The sequence below is a fragment of the Bufo bufo genome, chromosome 5 (assembly GCF_905171765.1).
Source record: "Bufo bufo chromosome 5, aBufBuf1.1, whole genome shotgun sequence".
NCBI lineage: Eukaryota > Metazoa > Chordata > Amphibia > Anura > Bufonidae > Bufo > Bufo bufo.
In genome coordinates this window covers 554,651,449-554,670,006 of record NC_053393.1, presented here as the reverse complement: position 1 = coordinate 554,670,006, position 18,558 = coordinate 554,651,449, and the positions used below count along the sequence as shown (strand labels likewise).

General features: G+C 44.6%; 2 protein-coding genes across 2 annotated transcripts in view; both read right to left on the bottom strand.

Annotated features, from left to right (window-relative positions):
* The window catches only part of LOC121000840 (gastrula zinc finger protein XlCGF26.1-like), a 60,330-nt gene extending 45,798 nt beyond the window's left edge, over positions 1-14,532 (bottom strand). The window contains exons 1-4 of the mRNA XM_040431553.1: positions 14,461-14,532; positions 13,688-13,792; positions 13,481-13,604; positions 13,337-13,401 (exon numbers count right to left, since the gene is read on the bottom strand). Coding sequence (XP_040287487.1) covers positions 13,337-13,401; positions 13,481-13,604; positions 13,688-13,792; positions 14,461-14,517 — 351 coding nt within the window. The 5' untranslated portion in view covers positions 14,518-14,532. The remainder of the gene's footprint in view (positions 1-13,336; positions 13,402-13,480; positions 13,605-13,687; positions 13,793-14,460) is intronic.
* Positions 8,426-13,210, bottom strand: LOC121001544 (zinc finger protein 501-like). The gene is made up of 3 exons (XM_040432667.1): positions 13,181-13,210; positions 11,994-12,084; positions 8,426-9,604 (listed from the first exon to the last, which is right to left on the bottom strand). Exons 1-3 carry the CDS (start codon positions 13,208-13,210, stop codon positions 8,484-8,486), a joined length of 1,242 nt encoding a protein of 413 aa, XP_040288601.1. The 3' UTR covers positions 8,426-8,483.
* Positions 14,533-18,558: the final 4,026 nt, after the last annotated feature.

Sequence of the window (18,558 nt, the reverse complement as noted above, 5' to 3'; positions counted from 1 at the left end):
TTGACTTTCAATGTAAAGTCTGAACGGATCCGCTCAGGTTACTTTCACACTTAGAAAATTTTTTTAAGTTTTAATGCAGACGCATCCGTTCTGAACGGATGCGAACGTCTGCATTATCGGAGCGGATCCGTCTGATGAAACATCAGACGGATCCGCTCCGAACGCTAGTGTGAAAGTAGCCTGACTTATGTACAGCGGAGACATCCCGAGATATGGCACATACCACATTTCAGAACTGGCATTCATCTCAGAAATACAGCCGGCCCCAGCAGGCGGACTCAATTCCCCACCTTGATTCTGGGGTCCTTATAACAAGGGCCTAGAATCTGCTAAAGGAGTTCTCCACTTTTAACAACACCTGAAGAGGGCCTCAGTCAGAGAACCCGTGGGCTGTAGGCATATTCGGATTATTACACTCCGGACAATGGTTTCTTGGACTTTATCTCTGCAACGGACTATTTCACCAACGGAAGTCTTTTCTGAGGAAAATAAGTATTTTCTTTCTTTTCTCCCTTTTTGTTTATTGGACTATACTTTCCTTCATCACTGCACATATTGAGAAGTTGTATTGTATATATATATATATATATATATATATATATATATAATAAATGACCTCCAAGTCATTTCTCTAGCCATATGCCTGCTTTCAAACACTGAAAAAACTTACCCTAGCCTCTCCGAAGAGAAAGCTACTCGGTTCTGTTATCCAGATAGTGGGTTCCTTGCTCCCATAAATTGCAAGGGGGTGGCAGTTAAACTACCCTGTGTGTGGTTCCGGTCCGGTCGCTCACACGCTTACTTGCGGTCAATCTGCGGTCCAATCCCCGCGCTTTCAGCCTATCGACTGTACGGACTCAAGTTAGACTGTCGGTGTGCTGAAAGTGGCTGGGAGGCCTGTTTGCGGATTGACCACTAGGGGCACTGCAGCTGTTGGATGTGTCTACTGCGGGAGACACCGGCCCATCTGACTCGAGTCCTGAGGAACCGGAGACTGAGAATTCTGACTACTCGGAGGGGGAACATCCTGCGGGCCCTGTTGGCCCCCCAGTGCAGTATTTCAGTACAGATCCTAATTTTTCTTTAAGTACTCGCCCGGAACCGGCCAGTACCGGACTATCTATTTGTACGGACCCTATGATGCAGCAGGCCCTCCAAAAACTAATGGACACTGACCCGGTAAAGTACCTACAGTACATGGCGGAGCGTGAAGAATGCCGAGCTGAGAGGGATGCCGCAGAGCGGGAGCGCCAGCATGAATTAAACATGGCCAGGGTGCAACAGTCCAGCCAGAGTTCGTCGCCCAGCCTCCCCGCTGAAGGAGCAGCATCACACGTGAGTGCAAAACTTAAATTTGCTCTCCTTGAAAAGGACACTGACATAGACTTGTTTTTGCGAGCCTTTGAGAAAGCCTGCCATCAGTATCGTCTGCCCCAAGAGCAGTGGGCCAGACACCTGACACCCTTGTTGCGCTACAAGGCGCTGGACACGTTTGCAGAGTTAGTCATGGAGCAGGATGAAGATTATTCCGCCATAAAAGACGCTATCATTGCTAAATACCAGCTGACCCCTGAAGTCTATCGGAAAAGGTTTAGGTCCTTACAAAAGGATCGTACGGACTCTTATCCGGATGTGGTAAGCAGCTTACGCACTACATTCCACCAATGGACTTTAGGCCTAACAAAAGGGTCTTATGATGTCCTAGAGGACTTGATGGTGCTAGACCAGCTTCTTTGTATTTGCCCTGTGGATGTGAGACAATTCGTGCTAGAACGGAAGCCTGGTCAGCAACCGCTGCTGCAGAGGTAGCTGAGACTTTTGTAACAACCCGGGTGCCAAATGGCCGGGCAGACCCCCCTGCCTCTGTGGGCCGTCCACCACAGAGACCACCAAGTGCAGCTACTGCTTCCAGACCTGGGGCACCTGATGGAATCACCTGTCACTACTGCCGAAAGCCTGGACATATGAAATTCAACTGTCCTGAGCGGAGACAGCCACCGCCAGCATCTGGACCACCTGTATAATGAATGAATAGGGAGAGAAGAGACACATGTGATGGGATTATCTCCTGAGTGTATCATAGGGTGATCTACTCATCTAGAAGTCGGCTGCTCCTAAAGTCAGCTATCTTTTTTTTAAAACCAAATTTTATTCATTTAGTTTGACAAACATCAGTTGCGGATACAATATACAAACATCCAATGTTTACAATATCATTTTGCATAGGTACATTGACAAATGGTACAATGAAATATCAATCGGAGGATGTCGCATAACAGGGACAATCCAAAATTAATATAACTGACATAGTAGCTGTAACATATTCAAAACCCCTCCCCTCCCCCATAAAGTCAGCTATCTTAATCCCATCACTAACACAATTAGTGGAAGTCTCAGTGCAGAGTTAACCCCAAAAGGTCTGAGGGGGTCTCCACAGTTCTGGGTCCGTAGGAAGGAGGCTAGCCCTCAGGCTTCTCCAGCAGCCCCAGTGACGGTTCAGTCCGTCACAGTTTCTATTATGTAAGCCCCTCAAAGGGACTTCATAACTGAACTGGTCCTTAAAAAGTGGGTTTTGGAAACTTCTAATTTTAAGAATTGCTTCTAAACTTCTAAGCCTTCTAAGATCCTAAAAAATAAAATGATAATCACAAAATGATGCCAACATAAAGTAGGCATATGGGGAATGTAAAGTAATAAATATTTTATGAGGTATCACTTTCTATTTTAAAAGCAAAGAAACAGAAATTTTGAAAATTGTTTTATATGTCTCAGTTATCTGCTTTTTTTTTTTTTATCCTAAATTTCCTCTGATCTTGGGTGACATTTTGGGGCTTCAGAACAGATTACTCAACTTACAATGGTTTCAACATATAATGGTTGTCCTGGAACCAAGTAATATTGTAATTTGAGGGACCACTGTATGTATATATATATTAGTATGGCCAGGGCATGTTTAATGTTAAATAAAAGTTTAATCCCGGAAAACCCCTTTAAGTACCTGATGCTCCTAGCATTAATAGCTACTGAGAGCAAGAGATCATTATGTATAGCTAGCAGTGATGAGAAGGGCCCAGTTCGCCCCTGCTTTTACATAAATATAAAGTGGATCATATATAGTGCTCATGACACGTCAGCATCGTCCCTCCTGATTGGCTGAGGCTGACTGCAAGTCATTATGGGCAAGCCCTGCAGCTAGGGCCCCGCCATGGACCTGTGATCTACCTTCTTCATCCTCCCCGCTGTCAGAGTAGTTCAATTTTCAGATACAAAGTAATTAAATAATTAAGGCGGTCGACACAAAGACACAGACACAGTTGCTGTTTCTAAGGAGATCTGAGAGACCATCCCAAAAATATTTATCATAAATATTTCATAGGTATACAGTGGGGGAAATAATTATTTGACCCCTCACTGATTTTGTAAGTTTGTCCAATGACAAAGAAATGAAAAGTCTCAGAACAGTATCATTTCAATGGTAGGTTTATTGTAACAGTGGCAGATAGCACATCAAAAGGAAAATCGAAAAAATAACTTTAAATAAAAGATAGCAACTGATTTGCATTTCATTGAGTGAAATAAGTATTTGAACCCCTACCAACCATTAAGAGTTCTGGCTCCCACAGAGTGGTTAGACACTTCTACTCAATTAGTCACCCTCATTAAGGACACCTGTCTTAACTAGTCACCTGTATAAAAGACACCTGTCCACAGAATCAATCAATCAAGCAGACTCCAAACTCTCCAACATGGGAAAGACCAAAGAGCTGTCCAAGGATGTCAGAGACAAAATTGTAGACCTGCACAAGGCTGGAATGGGCTACAAAACCATTAGCAAGAAGCTGGGAGAGAAGGTGACAACTGTTGGTGCGATTGTTCGAAAATGGAAGGAGCACAAAATGACCATCAATCGACCTCGCTCTGGGGCTCCACGCAAGATCTCACCTCGTGGGGTGTCAATGGTTCTGAGAAAGGTGAAAAAGCATCCTAGAACTACACGGGAGGAGTTAGTTAATGACCTCAAATTAGCAGGGACCACAGTCACCAAGAAAACCATTGGAAACACATTACACCGCAATGGATTAAAATCCTGCAGGGCTCGCAAGGTCCCCCTGCTCAGGAAGGCACATGTGCAGGCCCGTCTGAAGTTTGCCAATGAACACCTGAATGATTCAGAGAGTGACTGGGAGAAGGTGCTGTGGTCTGATGAGACCAAAATAGAGCTCTTTGGCATTAACTCAACTCGCTGTGTTTGGAGGAAGAAAAATGCTGCCTATGACCCCCAAAACACCGTCCCCACCGTCAAGCATGGGGGTGGAAACATTTTTGCTTTGGGGGTGTTTTTCTGCTAAGGGCACAGGACAACTTATTCGCATAAACGGGAAAATGGACGGAGCCATGTATCGTGAAATCCTGAGCGACAACCTCCTTCCCTCTGCCAGGAAACTGAAAATGGGTCGTGGATGGTGTTCCAGCACGACAATGACCCAAAACATACAGCAAAGGCAACAAAGGAGTGGCTCAAGAAGAAGCACATTAAGGTCATGGAGTGGCCTAGTCAGTCTCCGGACCTTAATCCAATCGAAAACCTATGGAGGGAGCTCAAGCTCAGAGTTGCACAGAGACAGCCTCGAAACCTTAGGGATTTAGAGATGATCTGCAAAGAGGAGTGGACCAACATTCCTCCTAAAATGTGCGCAAACTTGGTCATCAATTACAAGAAACGTTTGACCTCTGTGCTTGCAAACAAGGGTTTTTCCACCAAGTATTAAGTCTTTTTTTGTTAGAGGGTTCAAATACTTATTTCACTCAATGAAATGCAAATCAGTTGCTATCTTTTATTTAAAGTTATTTTTTCGATTTTCCTTTTGATGTGCTATCTGCCACTGTTACAATAAACCTACCATTGAAATGATACTGTTCTGAGACTTTTCATTTCTTTGTCATTGGACAAACTTACAAAATCAGTGAGGGGTCAAATAATTATTTCCCCCACTGTATACCCATAACTTGAGACATATTGTATCACCAGTTAATCCAACACAGAAAACACTGCTCAATGAGGTAAAATACAGTAGCAGTAATGTGGGGATACCAGGTATTGACAGTGGGGTGACAATGAACATAAATCATCTACCCCATAAATGGATCATCCCTTATCCCAGTAAAAATTTACCTCTGCAACTCAATGTGAACAGCAAAATTCAGGGATGGTACAGGTAATGGATCTACCAGATCATGTCCTCACTCAGGATCAATTGTCGATCCTAGGAAGGGGTTATCTTTTGCACCAACCTCTAATCATAATCTCCTTTCCACAGTAAAAGACGTACAGCTCTTTGCATGTAAACTTATTTCCAAGAAGCTTTTAACAGTAAACGAGATCCAAATTTCTCAACAACCATGGAAAAGGAAACCCTAAAAACATTGACCGCACTATTGGAGGAGCAAGACGACTCTTTAAAATCCGGTGAGTTTCCTAGTGTACTTATACCTAAATCTAACAGCTTCCCCCCTCTGTCACTTTTCCCCAACACTGAACTATTTGTTCAATTGGTATGTAGGGAGGTGTCCAGAAATGGGGGAAATTTTGACAACTGTACGAGAAGGGAGCAGCAGGCACTGAAGGAAATCAAAGGATGGACTGATGTAATCATAAAAGCGGCAGATAAGGGGGGGGGGTAACATTGCTACATGGCCTAGGGCTATGTATGAGAGGGAAGCAGGAAGGCAGTTGAATGACTCCAATTGCTATAGAAAATTAAACTACAATCCCACAATAAGCCTATACTAGGGAACTGGCCATGATTTTGAACCAGGGAGTAAATGATGGAATAATCACAACACAGCAAAGTACACACCTACTAAAGGAACATCCAATAACTCCTACATTAGATTTTCTCCCGAAGGTTCATAAGAATACGAAACAACCCCTGGGGAGACCCAATGTCGCGGGTGTCAATAGCCTAAACAACTCCATCTGCAAATACGTGGAAAATGTCCTACACCCCCTAATGGAGAATTTACCGTCATATGTTAAAGACACCACGGATGTTTTGAAAAAGTTGGAAGATCTACATCTGGATTCAGATATGATTATTGCAACATGTGATGTTGAATCCCTGTATAGATCAATAAGGCATCAGGATGGCATAGAAGCAGCCAGTTTCTACTTACAAACCACTGACATAGATCGCAATAAATTTAAGTTCATTCTGACATTGTTAGAATATGTGCTTGCCCACAATTTCTTCTTCTTTGGGGGTTGCCTCTTCCTGCAGCTCCAGGGTACCGCAATGGGGGCGTCTTGTGCGCCCTCATTTGCTAATTTGTTCCTGGGGCTGTGGGAGAGGGAAGTTCTACAATCGGACCCCTTACCGATTACCTTTGCTTTGGGATTTGCCTGTTTTTTCCACTTTTCAACACTCTAGGCATTTTTTACTCATTGTTGTATTGATTAATAAAGATGTTATATTTGTATTTATCTATGGGTGGCTTTGATTACTTTTTTGTTTTCATATTCTAGGTAAAAGTTCAATTGGCTGATACAGGACCCAATTTGGACATGTATACCGCCCATCTGGATCCATTATTCGTGAAAAAGTAACAAACATTTCATGAATCTCTGAGAACATTGATACATATCTGCTCAAACTACATATTTCTCAAACTTCTTCATTGTATTCCAAATTTAAAGAAATGCTACCTTTTCCTCACAGAGATTCAGGTTACAAACTTGATTACAGATGGCCTTCGGACTATGTTCTAAGGCCAAGATATTATGAAACAGTGGAATAAATGATAAACTTCACAGAGGATATACAGATTATAGAAATAAGGTTAATTTATATGAATATATGTATGACAATCATTCATGTTATATGTATTATATGAATATAAGGTTGACATTGACCCCATTATTCTCACATTACTCCCCTCTTTTTATCATTATTTTGCAGGCTGTATAGATCACCCTACCTCCCTTCTGGAGGAAGAGAACCTTCCTACTTATACAAAGTGAAAGAATACTTAATCTTGCAAATGGTGGAATGACCAGCATCCATCCAGAAGATCCTACTTTTTAAACCATCCCCACTATCTATTTTGCCTAATTAAACCTATACAACCAGTGGAATCCATATTAGGGAAGCATACTATGAGAACTCGGGTCAACCAGTTAATCATAAGTCCTTTGGTTTTACAATGGAGTCCCGCAATAAATGCAATTAGTCAGATTCTACACAGCCTTCTGTCCGCAGCAGGTACAACGGTATTTTGGTGAAGCCGAGTCTAAAATAGGAGTCACAATTGTAGTTGTGGCAGCGGCAGACGTTGAAGGTGGAGTTCTCATGACCATCACTTGCATAGGAGTGTCATTGTTCTTAATCACAGTAGTTACTTTAGATTGTCCTGTAAAACATGCCGTCTTCAGACCCTCAGATTGAGGACACCATTTTAAGAGATTCAGAAGATGAATTTTTGGGAAATGCTAAACAAATTCTCTCATCTCTAAGCAGAAAGCATCCTATAAAGGAGCTCCACACCCGCCACATTTCCTTTAATTTATAACCCCTTCCCACTGCAACCATTTTCCATTTTTTGCACTTTTATTTTTCTTCCCCTCCATCCAAATGCCATACCTTTTCTATTTTTCCAGTCACAAGGCTGTAGCAGGGCTGTTTTTTTTGTGGGACAAACTTTCTAATGTTTCCATTTATTATTCCACATGGTTTATTGGGAAGCTGGAAAAAATTACTGATAGGGTAGAAATAATTTCAAATGCAGTTGCGCCATTGTTCTATGGATTCTGTTTTTACAGCGTTCACTGCGCAGTGACATTTTTTCTATGGTTTAGTAAGATTACAGCGATCACAGATTTATATTATTGTGCTAGGTTTTAATACTCCAAAACAAAATTTCCACAGGGCTGTGTGAAGGTTCTTTATTTGCGGTGCGAGCTACAATTTCTATTGATAACATTTTATGGTATATGTGACTTTTTGTTGTTTTGTATTCAGTTTTCAATCACTTTATCTTTAAAGCAGATGTCGTTAAATACCCAAAGCCTGCCGTACATGTATGGCAAGTGTTATGAAGGGGTTAAAACTGCTTCTCCCCTACGTGCATTCTCTGATGTTTAACACAATCCGATTGGTAAGTAAAACATTTCCCAAAGGCCGTACATAATTATGGCCTCTCCCCTGTATGATGACTTTCATGGTGAAGATTGGGTTTCAGAGCCCACCATTTCCCACATTCTGGACAGGAATACGGCTTCTCCCCTGTGTGAATTCTTGAAGTCTCTCAAAACTTGATTTGTAAGTAAAATATTTCCCTGCATGAAAGCGGCTTTTCCTGTAACAATTTTTGAATGCCCAACAATATATTTCTGAGTTAAACATTCTTAACACGACTACAGTTTTTTTTCCCGTGTGACGTCTTTGATGTTGAAGATCAGATTTTCTAACGAAATATCAGTCACATCCTTAACATGAATACGGCTTCTCCTTTGTGCACTTTGTACATTTCCCACATTGTAAACATGAATACGGCTTCTCCTTTGTGCACTTTGTACATTTCCCACATTGTAAACATGAATACGGCTTCTCCTTTGTGTGAATTCTCTGATGACTCTGAAGATATGATTTCTTAGTAAAACATTTCCCACATTCTGAACATGAATACGGCTTCTCCTTTGTGTGAACTTTCTGATGTTTCAGAAGATTTGATTTATGAGTAAAACATTTTGCACATTCTGTACATGAATATGGCTTCTCCCCTGTGTGAATTCTCTGATGTTTAATAAGATATGATTTCTGAGTGAACCATTTCCCACATTCCGAACATGAATACGGCTTCTCCCCTGTGTGAAGTCTTTGATGTAAAAGAAGAGATGATTTCATAGTAAAATATTTCTCACATTCTGAACATGAATACGGCTTCTCACCCGTGTGAACTGTCTGATGCTTCTCAAGATCTGATTTGTAAGCAAAACATTTCCCACAGTCTGAACATGAATACGCTTTCTCCCCTGTGTGAATTCTTTGATGGATAACAAGAGAAAATTTCTGAGTAAAACATTTCCCACATTCTGAACATGAATACGGCTTCTCTCCAGTGTGAACTCTCTGATGCTTCTCAAGTTCTGATTTGTGATTAAAACATTTCCCACAGTCTGAACATGAATGCGGCTTCTCTCCTGTGTGAATTCTTTGATGAACAACAAGAGAAAATTTCTGAGTAAAACATTTCCCACATTCTGAACAAGAATACGGCTTCTCTCCCGTGTGAACTCTCTGATGCCTCTCAAGTTCCGATTTGTGAGTAAAACATTTCCCACATTCTGAACATGGATATGACTTCTTCCCTTTCTGAGCTCTTTGGGCTCCCTCACCCCTTTTGTGGCTTGCATTCTGGTTAACAGTCTGTGATGAATCAGAAGATCGGATTTGTTTTAAAGGGTCAGATGACAGAGTTTTGCTGTGAAGGGTGGATGGTACATCTGGGATAATGGCACAATCTTCATACGTCTCTGATGTGACACCCGGATCATCTGCATTATAATCTGTAGATATCAATTGTCCCTCCGAGCTCCCAGTACAGTCATCTGACAAGAATAAAATTTTGTTAAATTATTTTTAATAATATACATTTTTTAAATAATACTGATTGTTTTTAACATATAAAAATGCACTTTAGTGCAGGGCAGTGGAGAGGAACAGTGCGGTGATGTATGAGGAAGCCATGGCTATGGAGTCAGCGTAAGGCCGGATCACTATTCTCTATTAATATTCTTTGTATAGAATAATCTGCCTTAAAGGGAACCTGTCACCTGTAGTACGTGGCCCTCACTGGGGGGCAGCATAGTGTAGTCACAGGCCTGGTGATTTCAGCGGTCTGTCACATCTGTGCTGGGAAGCCAGTACTGAGAAGCCGAACCCCACAGTGTGCACCAGGGCTGCGAGGGAGACAAGTCCGATAAGACTGACTACCTCTACCCTCCCCTGACCAAGACTGACTGGTTTTCCTATGCACAACTGGAAAGAAACCTGCCAGTGAATGTCGGGAGGAGGCGGATGGTGGGGGTAGTGAGCCTCATCGGACTCATCTCCCTCCCAGCGCTGGCATGTGCTGTGGGGTTTGGCCTATCGGTAATCTAAAAATACTAACTGCCAGCACAGAAGTGATAGGTTCCCTCTACAGAGCATCTGTCAGCAGGATCAACCCTATTAAACCAGGCTTACTGCTTGTTAGAGTTAATCATACTGAGTGAAACGACCCCTCCGTTTTTTAACAAGAGCTCCAAAACTGCATGTGAGGATCAGGAATTATAAGTAAATAATTGTGGCAGAGTCACTAATAAGGGGGCACTGGGAGATCTGTAAAGGGGCAAGCAATAGAATTGTCACCGGTGCCCTCCACAAGACCGTCCCTGCTCCCCCGATGCATTCTATATGCTACATGTCAGACCCAGACTATGCCCCCGCTAATGTGCTCCCTAAGGAGTCAGCAAGGGGACCATTAGAGGATTGGGTGGGGGGCAGTGCTGGAGTCTTAAGTAGGAGCAGAATGGTAGTCGGAAATTGTGGCAGGTTGTCACGGACAGCTGGGAAGCTGAGCAGAGTGGGGGCGATTGCTTACTTATCCGGAATCTCTTAGTATATTGGACCGGCCAGAGGCAACCAGTATGTAGGGTTGGAGACCTGCTTTTATTAGACTGTGGAAATGCTGTTAGACTCTGCCCTGAAAGTCCAGTCCTGCTGAATGGATTCACAAAGGGAAGAACAGGTGACAACTCCAGCCTTCTGATCAGCACTGTGGGATATCAGGTGGTCAAACAATTAAAGGGGTTGTTCAGTTAGTGACCTTTTCTACAGACCCCACATATAAGACGTACTTTTCCCCCAAAAGTGGGGTAAAATGTCAGTGCATCTTATAAAGCGAATACTAGCGTGTGCTTCCATTATTCAGTTTTAGCGTGTAGGGTCTCTCACGTGTTCTGGTTTATGTTGACCACACCGAGCCTTTTACCCTGTATACTGAGGGAAGCTTGGAGAGGCTGGGGGCAATCCTGAGCGAAATTCAAGATGGCAGGGAGCGAGTAATGCCTATACTAGCAGAGCACTGAGAGGTGGAGGAAGAACCCGGAGAGAACTATTAGGCCACAGTTGCTGGGGGTAGTACAGGATTTCACTGAGAGGTTTAATGGCATCTTGTTGGCAGCAGAATTTTGTGTAGTGGACAGACAACATCGCCAAGTGACTTGGGACACCGCCGTCTCGGGGTGGGGGGTTCAGAGCAGCAGTAAATGGCCAGGAGGACAAAGATCAAATACAAGGTACGGTACTGACATAGCAGTGGGAATACTGCTGTTCTGTGACCCAGTAGAAACAGCCAGTGGTCCCAGTAATACAATGTTAGAAGATATAACCTTCCTCTTCCATGGCTGAGATCTATGACTAAGCCCCCATACTCTTACAGCCAACTGAACATTCAATAATTGCCCCTAGAATTGGAAGAGTCATTGCACTGAGGTGTCAGGAGGAAGAGGAACCTGCAGTGGAGGTGGGAGCTGAAATCCTATGAAGTGGTATGGCAGCCCAATCCTCATCATTTTTTAGAAGATTACGGAAGGTACCCGCGGCCTGTATGGACGACACATATGGTGACACCTTGCACATTCAGAGTTCGACACCAGAATCCAGTGCAGTCCAGAGTGTGACATGAGGCCTGTGAAATGCTGCACAGAGGGACACCAGGACAACGTCCAGGAGATTCATGGAGGAGACCTGTCACCCTGATATTATTGAGCAAGTCCTGGAGAGTCACAGCGCAGACCTGAGGGAGTCGTTACCACCTTGGTGTAATGGGCTAGGATCAGCGGGAACACTCCTACTTGCTTCCTCCTCTCCTGTCTACTAGTATGTTTGGGGCAGTTGCTATGTATTATACAGTAGCTGATCTCTTGCTCAGCCGACCTCTCTTCTGTAGCTCACCTTGTTTGGAGAGGAGCTCCTGACTGGTTAGCCTCGCTGTAAATATTCCTAGTTTCTGCAGGGGGCTGCTGGTTATAGTGTAAGCGCTGTGCTTTTCAGTCCAGTAATCCTTTTATTTTCTAGTATCTCTCCTAGTTTTCTTCATCAGTGAACCTTTGTTCTTATGGTTATGGTGGATTTACACAAGCCAATTATTGGGCAGATTATCGGGAACGACCGTACCTGCGAACGCTTGTTCACGACAAATTGCCTGTGTAAATGTGCCGCCGATGACCTAATGAACGAGCGAAACAGGCCTTAGTGTCCTCCTGTTGTTTGTTTTAGGGTCAGTTTTACAGATTACTGTTTTCGTAGGAATGTCTTTAGGGACAGTGAGGGTCAGTGATGGTATTGGGGTCAGCGTCTAAGGACAGATCTAGGGAAAGATTTAGGGAAAGATACAGTCAGGGTCACTTATTGTCTGTTCAATCATCCGCTCACCATATGACCCCCATCATCTGTTAGTTCCACCATCTGATTACTATCCCCTATCTTGGTCAGTCATCTACTGATGAGTTCTATATCTGATATGTGCTTTGTATTATTCTTCATGGGACGGTCTGAATGTTCCTACTATAAGTCCTGGTGTTATCTGAGTACTGGAGGACACTGTTAGGACCTGGAAAGGCCAGTTCAGGGTCATTACAGTCACAGACTCGTCTCTGCATAATTTAGTGGTCACTACTCACCTGGGCTCTTATCTGTAGGAATGTCCTCTCTTGTATACCTCATCGCCCCTCACATCTGTCTCTGTAGGAACCTCCTCCTTGTATTTTCTCATCGCCCTACACATCTGTCTCTGTAGGAATCTCCTCCTTGTATTCCTCATCGCCCCTCACATTCTGTCTCTGTAGGAATCTCCTCCTTGTTTCCTCATCGCCCCTCACATCTGTCTCTGTAGGAATCTCCTCCTTGTATTCCTCATCGCCCCTCACAATTCTGTCTCTGTAGCATTAATATTGCGCAGATCTTCATCCTGATATAAAATCTGTGAAGCAAATATTGTAAGTTACAGGACAGTCGGACAAGTTGCAAGAAATATTTTCCATGACCCACAAAAGATCGGTTAAAGGGGTCATCATCCAACTTTAAACCTTTTTTAACAGATCCCTTCAGAGTGACCGGACTTGTGGTGGGTTCATACTTACCTGATCCCCACCGCTGGTTGCCGGCTTCATCACTCCACGACCGCCTCCGCAGGTACTGGGACTCTGGGAATCAACATCCCATTGATGGGGGCATGTGACCACTGCAGCCAATCACTGGACGCAGCAGAGACCAGCGATAGGGAAAATCTCGGTTACCTGACCGTTCTGTGGAAGGAGAGGACGCGGACATCTCTCTGGTGTTGTCCTCTGACTGGATCTCTCTGCAGGAGACACAGAGACTGGACTCAGACTTTACAGACAGAGAATTCCAGGACATTTGTATTTAGTCCTGTCCGTTACCTGGAGATGTGAGGGGCTGGTCCTCCTCCATCTTGACCTCCTTGTACAGACCCTTGTGTCCTTCTAAATACTCCCACTCCTCCATGGAGAAATAGACAGCGACATCCTGACACCTTATAGGAACCTGACAACACAATGACACCGTCATCACCCAGACCCCTCCAGTGCTGTGACTGTATAATGTCCCAGCATTCCCGGCGGTGTCACCTGTCCAGTCAGCAGCTCCATCATCTTGTGGACGACTTCTAGGATCTTCTGATTGTTCTTCTCATGTATCAGATTACTAGACGTCTTCTTCACCATGGAGTAATCCTGTTCATTGAAGACATAATAATAAATGTCACAATGTACATTCCAGAGTCCATCACTTCTACAGCCATGTCCACCTGTAATTACCATAGATGATGGTGTAATGTGACATCATCAGAACCTCTCACCTCTCCAGTCACATCCCCTGTAATTACCATAGATGATGGTGTAATGTGACATCATCAGAACCTCTCACCTCTCCAGTCACATCACCTGTAATACCATAGATAATGATGTAATGTGACATCATCAGAACCTCTCACCTATCCAGTCACATCCCTGTAATTACCATAGATAATGATGTAATGTGACATCATCAGAACCTCTCACCTCTCCAGTCACATCCCCTGTAATTACCATAGATAACGATGTAATGTGACATCATCAGTACCTCTCACCTCTCCAGTCACATCCCCTGTAATTACCATAGATGATGGTGTAATGTGACATCATCAGAACCTCTCACCTCTCCAGTCACATCCCCTGTAATTACCATAGATGATGGTGTAATGTGACATCATCAGAACCTCTCACCTCTCCAGTCACATCCCCTGTAATTACCATAGATAATGATGTAATGTGACATCATCAGAACCTCTCACCTCTCCAGTCACATCCCCTGTAAATTACCATAGATAATGATGTAATGTGACATCATCAGAACCTCTCACCTCTCCAGTAAGCAGGAAGACTATCTCTAAGGTAAGATTTAATATCCTCTCCGCCATCTTGTCCCTGTCTCCATCCATTATCTGGTACTGATGATGTCATCGGACAATCCTATATCACAGGAACCTGAATGGAAGAAGAGGAGTCAATGTAGAATCCGCATGAAATGCTTATAACGACCGGAGATGATGAGGGACATTTGGGGAGAAACAGAGGAGATGAGGTCTTCTCTCTATTGTCTGGATTGATGACTATAAGATCTCGTAAGGGCAGTTCCTCCATGTTTGAGGTCACAGCAGTGTAAAGTATGGTGCACCCTCACACAACCCCCACATACAATCCCTGGCTGAAGTGATGATACACCCGACCAATCAGCTGTTTGAGGAGACCGTGGCTCGCCGGTGAGCGCTGCAGTCTTCTCGCAGGTCACCAAGCGCCGTCTTTAGTAAAGTGGTTGTGCTTGATATCGCAGCTGTGACCGGTGAATGTGACATCACATGGCCTTGGAAGAGGCGTAAGAGGTCACCGAGCGCAGCAGCCTCTTCATACAGCTGATCGGTGGGGTCCCGGGAGTAGGAGCCCCCCGATCTCATGACCTATCCTGAAGATTTCTGTTCAGGTCCAATTCTTGATCCAATTCATCTCTAGTTCAGGTCAAATGTTGACCAACGACCCGATTCTGGGGCCGGAGCCAGACTTTGTTTTTTCGAAGGCCCCAATTACATAATAAATTTTCCCCCAGCAGCTCGAGACCAGATCCGGTTCATCGTTCACATGGAGGCTGCACCGGAAGGAGCGGAACGTTAGAACTGCCTGAGCTGTATCTGCAGGACTGACTGGACAGTGAGGGGACTATAACCTGTGACCACGTAGGTGTGGACTGTGCGGAGCCCCACGTGGCCTGCAGCATGTGGGACACGCCCTGCGCAAGTTACAAACCAGGACACGAGAAGATTATAAAGAGGAGTCTAGAAAAGCAGCGCGTGGCTCTGCATCTCCAGCCTGGACGGGACCCCTAAGGGCCGGACCTGGTGAGAGATAAGGGGGGAAGGGGGTCCGGTGAAGGCCATTAATCGGAGGGAAGCTGAATGGTCCACAGGTCATGGACCTCACAGCCAAACAGGACAGTTACCTAAACAGGACCTCACCCTCCCGGCTGGTACAGAGGGATCCCCAGTGTGATAGGGATGATGGGCAAGTAGTCATGGAGCGGACCATGGGGAACCTCCTCTCTGATTGGTCCTTTATAGTCACATGGTATTTAAAAAGCTGGAAGCAGCAACTGTGAACAAGTAACATTGGATTCTATGGATTTTACATTTTAACAGTAATTTTCAGACTTTTAGGCTGGGTTCACACGAGCGGATGCCGTGCGTGGCATCCGTTCCGTGAATGACAGCCAAGACCCGATGCAGACAGAAGAAGCACGGAGCAGTAACATGACTGATAATGCTCTGTGCCTCTCTGTGATCTCTTTACTACGAAATCACGATGACAACTTTATCTCACTCTGATTTCGTAGTATAGAGATCACAGAGAGACACGGAGCATTATCAATCATGTTACTGCTCCGTGCTTCTGCAGTCTGCATTGGGTCTTGGCTGTCGTTCACGGAACGGATGCCACGCACGGCATCCGCTCGTGTGAACCCAGCCTTAACCCCTTCATAATAGGGAAATTTTCCATTTTCATTATTTACTCCCAGCCTTCCCGGAGCCAGAACTTCTTTATTTTCCATTAACACAGATGACGAGGACGTTAACATCGCCGGACGAGGACTTGTTATTTGTGGGACCAGTTGTACTTTGTAATGGCGCCAGTTACGGTTCTACACAATGTAGTGGGAAGCGGGAAAATTCCAACTGGGGGATAAAAAAACAAAAAACACCCACAATTCGGGCAGTTTCCTGGTTTTGCTGTCCCAGCGTTTCCTGGCCGGTTCCCCTCATCCTCCGGTCGGTGCGATTACAGCGACACCACATTTATACAGGTTTTATTGTGTTTTAATACTGAAAACATAAAAACTTTGGAAAAAACGAATGTTTTCTCTGCATCCCCATCTTCTGACCGCCATAACGTGTGCGGCGCTGTGTGCGCATTCCCAGTCTCTGCTTCTCACTGACGCCGTATTGGGGTGTGGATGAAGTTTTTTCTATTTTGCCGTTTGCGCTAAATATTTGTATATTTTAATAGCGGAGGCGTTTCCTCTGACGGTTGTTTATGTAATTTTCAATTTGGGGAAAGGAGGGGGGTGTGGCTTGAATTTTTTTTTTAACCCCTTTTAGGCCCCTTTCACACGGGCGAAATTTCCACGCGGGTGCAATACGTGAGGTGAACGCATTGCACCCGCACTGAATCCGGACCCATTCATTTCTATGGGGCTGTGCACATGAGCGGTGATTTTCACGCATTACTTGGGCGTTGCGTGAAAATCGCAGCATGCTCCTCTTTGTGCGTTTTTCACGTAACGCAGGCCCCATAGAAATGAATGGGGTTAGGTGAAAATCGCAAGCAAGTGCGGATGCAGTGCGATTTTCACGCACGGTTGCTAGTAGACGATCGGAATGGAGACCCGATCATTATTATTTTCCCTTATAACATGGCTATAAGGGAAAATAATAGCATTCTGAATACAGAATACATAGTAAAATAGCGCAGGAGGGGTTTAAAAAAAACCCAAATAATTTAACTCACCTTAATCCACTTGTTCGCGCAGCCGGCATCTCTTCTGTCTTCATCTGTGAGGAATAGGACCTTTCATGACGTCACTACGCTCATCACATGGTCCGTCACATGATCTTTTACCATGGTGATGGATCATGTGACGGACCATGGGATGAGCGTACTGACGTGATCAAAAGGTCCTATTCCTCACAGAACAAGACAGAAGAGATGCCGGCTGTGCGAACAAGTGGATTAACCACCTCCCGACCGCCTAACGCAGGGATGCGTCCTGCGGGCGGCCGGGTTATTCCTCTGTGACGCATCGGCGCGTCATCTCGCGAGACGCGAGATTTCCTCTGAACGCGCGCACACAGGAGCGCGCGTTCACAGGATCGCAAAGTAAACTAGCTGATCTACAGCCTGACAGCGGCGATCATTCGCTGGCAGGCTGTAGATGCGATTTTTTTTAACCCCAAAAAGGTATATTAGACGCTGTTTTGATAACAGCGTCTAATATACCTGCTACCTGGTCCTCTGGTGGTCCCTTTTGCTTGGATCGACCACCAGAGGACACAGGTAGCTCAGTAAAGTCCCACCAAGCACCACTACACTACCCCCCCCCCTGTCACTTATTAACCCCTTATTAACCCCTGATCACCCCATATAGACTCCCTGATCACCCCCCTGTCATTGATCACCCCCCTGTAAGGCTCCATTCAGACGTCCGTATGTGTTTTGCGGATCCGCACATTGCCAGAACTATATAGAAAATGCCTTTTCTTGTCCGCAATTGCGGACAAGAAAAGAACATGTTCTATATTTTTGCGGACCCGAAAGTGCAGATTCGCAATTCCAGATCCGAGCGGGACAAAGTCTGTCCTCATAGAAATGAATGGGTCCACAATTACGTTCCGCAAAATGCAGAACAGAATTGCGGACGTGTGAATGGGGCCTAAGGGTCCCTTATCACCTCCAGTTAGTTAGCTACTTGTTAGGTAGTTAGCGCCCACCGCACCGCAGTCACTGATTAGTCGCTGATTAGCGTCATCGCTGTCGCTAATCAGCACTAGTACTATATAGTATCTGTAAGTGATCAAGACTGATCGCAATCAGATCCATATCAGTACATTAGGGTGACCTTAGGCTCTACAAAAAACGCAGTGTTCGCCCGATCAGGCCTGACCTTGTGCGCACACTTGCGTTCAGTCCGCCCCACCGCAGTGACAGAAATTTTTTTTTTTTCTGATCACTGCAATCGATGCGAATGAAGAAATCTGTGCCGTTCATTTTTTCTTTCAGCCCAGAGGCTGAACGGAAAAAAAATAATCTCATTACCCGTATGCTCAATATAAGGCCTCATGCACACGACCGTGCCGTTTTTGCGGACCGAAAATCGCAGATGCGCAAAAAACGGAAGGCGTCCGTGTTGACTTTTG